The 6378-nt window shown below is 44.8% G+C and overlaps 1 protein-coding gene across 1 annotated transcript; it reads right to left on the bottom strand.

Annotated features, from left to right (window-relative positions):
* Positions 1-4448: 4448 nt before the first annotated feature.
* Positions 4449-6072, bottom strand: LOC103941877 (adenosylhomocysteinase 2-like). Its single transcript, XM_048580002.1, has 2 exons — positions 6008-6072; positions 4449-5903 (listed from the first exon to the last, which is right to left on the bottom strand). Exons 1-2 carry the CDS (start codon positions 6070-6072, stop codon positions 4841-4843), a joined length of 1128 nt encoding a protein of 375 aa, XP_048435959.1. The 3' UTR covers positions 4449-4840.
* Positions 6073-6378: the final 306 nt, after the last annotated feature.

The following is a 6378-nucleotide window of genomic DNA, read 5'->3' as shown; positions in this document are numbered from 1 at the left end:
GTTGGGGCTTGATCTTGAAGGTTGATGGATGATGAACACTTTCTTCAAGGGACCGTCGGGGCTTGATCTTGAAGGATGAACGGATGTTGAACGATGAACACTTTCCTCAAGGGCCGTCGGGGCTTGATCTTGAGTTGGTGGAAGTTCTTCAAGGGCCGTCGGGGCTTGATCTTGAAGGTGGATTTGACGAAGAACGAAGATTGCTTTCTTGATCCTTCGGGATTTGCTTGAGAGCTTTAGAGTTTCAAGGCTTCTTTCTTTCTTCCTTCCTTCCTTCCTTCCTTCCTTCTTTCTCCCTCTTCCTCCCAAATGAATGCCTTTGGCCTCCTATTTATAGAATTCCAAAACTTGATTTTTGGATTTAAATAATCAGATGAAATAAATCATTTCTGCCAGGTATTGACACGTGTCATATTTGATGACTTTTCCAATTTATTTCGATTTTTCGTTGAGGCACACGCTACATGTAAAATTTATGTGACACGTGAACATTGAAATTTTAATTATTGGTCAACATTCATTTCACCGAAATTTTGATGTCTACAAATGCCCCCACTTCAAGGCGCGTCGTAGACATGTGCTTGTCACGTGTGGAAGATGCGTTTTGAAGTCCCTTAATGTAGATGTCAACCCAAGGGCCGTTGGGGCTTGATCTTGAGTTGGTCTGAAAATTTCTTCAAGGGCCATCGATGCTTGATCTTGAGCTTGACTGGAAGATTTTCTGGTTTCCTCCAATCGTTGATTTTCCACAGGCTTAATCTTGAACTGGGCTGGAGGATTCTTTTGGTCTCCTCCGAAGGTCTGAACTTACTCCTTTTATCTGGAGTTGAATTTGATTCAAGGGTGGTGAACACTTGATTTTGAATCGGACTTGTGATTTCTTCAAGGGCCATCGAGGCTTGATCTTGAACTGGGCTGGAGGATTCTTTTGGTCTCCCCCTACCGTTGATTTTCCTTTGTGCTACTCTTGAATTGGGTAGCAGGATTCAGACACATGGCAGGCAAGCAGGAGGTGGAAGTGATGACCTGTTTCTTTGTTCAATCTTTCCCCAATTCGTATTGAAGAGGGTAGATCGGAAGACTGACTCCAAGTGCCGTCTGATTGCTCTTTTCACTTTGTCATGCGAGTAATAACAAGGACAAAGGAAAGGACATGGAGAAAGCATGATATAAGATACCTTTGCTTTTGAAGAAGCAGCGAATGAATCAGCACATATATTTGTTGTGCTTGTCTCCACATGCTTTGATGTATCATTTTCACTTGTCTTACTTGCTCCCTTTGCAGAAGTGGTATTTCCTTATGCAGGTTTGGCATCTTCTCGTGTAGTATTTGTCCTCTGATGCAGGAATGGAATGCAACCTTTGCATTTAAATGGTGCTTCAAAACATTACTTCTCCGCGACGATGAGTACTCGAGAGCAATGCAAGGTAAGCAACCAGGCAAAGGTTCCAGGCAATCAGTTCCAGGTCGGAAGTTTGATTTCAGGTTCCGACTGATAACTCTATTTCCCCTTCTCCTGCATGTAAGAGCAAGGACAAAGAAAAGGACAGGGAAAAAGCATGATATGAGATACCTTTGCTTTCGCCCTTGATGATATGAGATACTTTTGCTTTTGAAGAAGCGGTGAATGAATCAGCACATGCTTCCATCTACCGTTTCCTCCTGGGTCATTTGTACTCCAGGCATCTGGTATCATCTTTGGGGAAGAGGAAAAAATTGAGTATTTTGAGATGTTTTGCTGGGAGTGTACTCTCGGAGGTGAGGAAGAGTTGGACATTTTTTTTTTTCCGCAGGTCTGCCTTGCCATAAAAGATGAAGGTCGACATATATAGGGATTTTCCCAATAGCCAGTGGTGGTACTGTTCTTTTACCCTTGTCGACAAACGTTTTGATCCCGCAAATTCGGCTTTTTGAAATAGTGACGACTCTTCGATCTTTGAATACGCCTCTTTGATTTCTGAACGACGCCTCTTCGATTTCTGAACGAGCGTCTCTTTTGACAAAGTGGCACGCGTTTTCTGAAAAGCAGAGAAAGCGTCGCCGAACTTTGCGCTTGTCAGCTAAAGATGTGTAGCTGTGATGATGACCTCCACGTGATCTTTTGACAAAGTGGCACCCGTGCTCTGAAAAGCCGCGAAAGCGTCGCCAGCCTCCACGTGTTTTCAACTTTGTCGGAGATCTTTTGACAAAGTTGAACGCGTTTTCTGGAAAGCCGAGAAAGCGTCGCCTAACTTACGCCGAAAAATCCAGCTTTTGAGATTTGCAGAGCGGTGTCTCTTCACTTTTGGACAAGCGGCCCTTCGATTTCTGAGCAAGCGCCTCTTCGTTTTTATAGAGGTATTGATCACCTCTAACATGCACACTTCGAAGGTTGCTCATTCCTGAAAATCATCTCCGGCCTTTTGAGTTTTAACTTCATCCACCCATCTCTTTTAACACCTTTGAAAAATGGCTAACCCATCGAACCTTAGCTTAGAATTGAGTCTTAGCAGTGATCCGGTTGCGCCGCTTCAAGGTAATGTATGGTGTCCTTCTTTCTTATCTTCTAACGGTCCTCTTACAGGTGAAGACTCCGTGATGCAGGACGCCACAACAGCTACAATAGTAGCTAGGAACCTCCTTACTCCAAAAGATAGTAGGCTGCTGTCGGGACGGTCCGATGAGTTGGCCGTTCAAGAGTCCCTCGCTCTTAGTGTTCAGTGTGCGGGCTCTGTGTCCAACATGGGCCAACGCCTGCTTGCTCGGTCCCGTCAGGTGGAATCATTGATGGCAGAGGTGGAAGATCTTAAGCAGGAGATTAAACAGCTTAAGTACGAGAATAGAAGTTTGCATGTGCTTGCAAATAACTATTCGTCGGGCATGAAGAGGAAGCTTGATGAAATGCAAGAATCTCAAGGTCGCATTCAAAGTGACCGTCAAAGGCTTGCGTCTTTCTTCCAGAGGCACATTTTTCCGGCGTCATCAAGCGTTCCACCAAGTATTGGGGCCTCGAATGATCTATCTTCGGTGCCTCCGGCTCTTGGAGTTTGGCCAAGTAGTGGGGCTTCACGTACACATCCTTTGTGAAAGCTTCAACCCTTTTTTTTTTTTTTTTTTTTTTTTTTTTTTTTTTTTTTGTACACAATTGTAATTTCTCGAAAATCAATGAACATGCTTTGTTTTTTTTTTTTTTTTTTTTTTTTTGTTTTTTTGTACACAATTGTAATTTCTCGAAAATCAATGAACATGCTTTGTTTTATTTAGTGTATTGTGCTAAATACAGAGAAAACATGTACAACACCGTCCATCATCATTTTTATTCTTTCCTTTGCTTTCGGTGGCGCTGATCCACCATTTATATATATATATATATATATATATATATATATATATATATATTTCAGATGGTGCCAGAAGCATCATCATTGTTTTTTTTTTTTTTTTTTTTTTTTTTTTTTTTTTTTCTTTCTTTTTATTATATATACATTTTTTTCACATGGTTCCAGAAACATCATGATTGCTATTTTTTTTTTTTTTTTTTTTTTTGAAAGATGCTTCCCAGCATCATGATTACCATTTTTTTTTTATTATTATTTTTTTTCTTTATATGGCCATCTGCAAGGCTGAGTTCGTGGGTGAAAACCCAGGCGAGTCCGAGAGAAGACGGAGGAGATCTTTGGGTGTGAGTTGACAAACTTTGATTTTGTCAATCACATTCAAAGGCAGCAGCAGAGGCAAGCAGACGGATGAGATCTTTGGATGTGAGTTGACAAACTTTGATTTTGTTGATCACATTCAAAGGCAGCAGCCATGGCGGAGGTGCAGAAGCAGCCAGATCTTGAGGCAGAGTGTAAGGCGTCGTGTTTGAAGACCGGCTAGTCGTTTGACAGCGGTCAATGAAGCTCTTCGCCGATTTTGACCACGGTGGCTAGAGTGAAGCTGAGGGTCTTGCAGGCGAGGAGCTGCATGGATGGAGAGGAAGAAGTGCCTTGTCGTGTTCTGTTACTTTCTCTTAACCTCTCTTACTGACTTCATGTTCTTTTGTTGCAGAAAAAAAAAAAAGGGGGGGCAGAGCTTTTGGATTTGATTGGAAATTCACAGGGTGGTGAACGCAGGAGGTCTCGGGTGTTTGGAAGATGGTGTTGAGAAACGGCATGAACAAATCGTCAGAGGAAAAAAAATCGAGCAGCTCCGGGTTGCTGGAGATGGACTTCTGGAGGGCCATGGTGAGGGTTTTGGTGACAGATATATCCACTATTGTAGCTTCAAAGATTTCAAAGCAGGACATCCTTGGGCCACAGAAACCACCCCTTTGTTGTGTATGCACTCTGCATCCAACGACAAGTTTTCGAGAGACTTGCAGTGCAGCCCCACTGCTTCCATTGCAGTATCAGTTGTCTTTGCACACGCAGTGATACCAAGAGACTTTAATGAATTCCCAACACTCATAATTTCGATATCCACGAAATTATCCAAAACAAACTGAATATAATCTCAAAATCCAAATACAACTGAGCTTCGAAGGACAACACGATCAATCCAAAATCATGAAAAATAACCCCCTATAACTCACTTCCTGCCATAGACTCTTAACAGCTTGCCTGTTCCTCTTCTTGACACCAGACTTGGCAATCTTGAGGCTCTTGTGAACAGCACTCAACCTTGCAAGGGCTGTTTTTTTTTTTTTTTTTTTTTTTTTTTTTTTTTTTTTTTTTTTTTTTTTTTTTTTTTTTTTTCGGAACCGGCCTGTAATGGTTATCCGCCACCTGATTCGCAACCGCCTTGGCCATTCTGCGAAACTCCTGCTTCATCACAGACTTATGCAACAGAGCAGCTTCGATGCACAGTCCACCCTGGTCATCAATACCATCCTTGGATGCACAGCATCAGTGTCTTCATCTTCTTCATGTGGTCAACCATGATGATGTCCTTGTTACCGGTGGTGGTAACAAAGATATCGGCCGCAGAGACAACATCCTCAAGGGGAAGAACCTGAAGGCCTTCCATAAGAGCCTGGAGGGCGCAGATTGGATCAATCTCAGTCACAACCACGCGGGATCCAGCTTGCTTGAGGGCAGCAGCACAACCCTTGCCGACATCTCCGTATCCACAGACAACGAAAACCTTTCCGGCAATCATAACATCGGTCGCTCTCATCAGACCGTCGGGGAGAGAGTGACGGCATCCGTACAAGTTGTCAAACTTGCTCTTGGTAACAGAGTCATTGACATTGATGGCGGGAAACAAGAGAGCGCCGCTGGCCTGCATCTGATACAACCTCTTGACGCCGGTGGTGGTCTCCTCCGAGACTCCGACCAACCTGTCCTTCATCTTGTGGTACCTCTTGGGATCGGTCTTCAAGCCATCTCTGATGATGGTCAGAACGAGCTGGAACTCCTGGTTATCGGTGGAAGACGGGTCGGGGAGCGTCCTGGACTTCGCGAACTCCTCCTCGGCCTTGACTCCCTCGTGGATCAAGAGGGTGGCGTCGCCGCCGTCGTCGACGATCAGATCGGGTCCACCACCGGGGCCCCAGTCGAGGGCGCGCTCGGTGCACCACCAGTACTCCTGGAGGGTCTCGCCTTTCCAGGCAAAGACGGCGGCGCTGTCGCGGGCGATGGCGGCTGCGGCGTGGTCCTGGGTGGAGAAAATGTTGCAGGAGCACCAGCGGACCTCGGCGCCGAGGGCGGTGAGGGTTTCGATGAGGACGGCGGTCTGGATGGTCATGTGGAGGGATCCGGTGATGCGGGCCTTCTTCCTCGTTCTTTTCTTGCTTCTGCTGAGCAGTATGTGCAGCCAGCTTCCTATGGATATCCTTCTTCTGAGAAAGCAAGCACTTGAGAATGCATTCCTTGCAAAAGACGTGGCCTTTCTGGCAGAGATAAGTTCTTCCTCAAAGGTGATGATCTCAAGCTCTGAACATCTGAAAGCTTGGTTGATCTAGCTTTCTTCATCTTCTTCTTCTTCAAATCAGCTCCTCTGTGTTTCCCATCTTGAAACTGAGAAGACGTCTTCAGGCTCGAAAACCGCTTCTCGAATTTATCATGATCAGCTTGGATTCCAAGCTTGTTTGGCACCTTTCTTTGGACCATATTGAAAGGAAAACCAGAAGCGAAGATAATTCAAGGGTCACAGAGGAAAGTCATTCCCTCATGTCCCATGCTTTGTTTTTTGCATGGGGAGATTGCATTGGGAAGGCAGGAAAGGGATTCTTGGAAGCCAACGGAGCAGAGATTCCATGGGAGTTCTTAGCTTTGGTTTCCTGCTTGCTCGGCAGATGATGCAGGGTTTGTTGAGAGAGAGAGAGAGAGAGAGAGAGAGTGAGAGTGAGAGTGGTATTGAAAAACGGTGGGTACAAGATGTTTTAGAGTTTTATTAGCCACATCAGCATCCTGCTT

The sequence above is a fragment of a genome, unplaced genomic scaffold (assembly GCF_019419815.1).
Source record: "Pyrus x bretschneideri cultivar Hongxiangsu unplaced genomic scaffold, Pyrus_bretschneideri_v1 Contig14, whole genome shotgun sequence".
NCBI lineage: Eukaryota > Viridiplantae > Streptophyta > Magnoliopsida > Rosales > Rosaceae > Pyrus > Pyrus x bretschneideri.
Note: the sequence above shows the minus strand (reverse complement) of the source record. Positions and strands in the feature narration are given on the sequence as shown.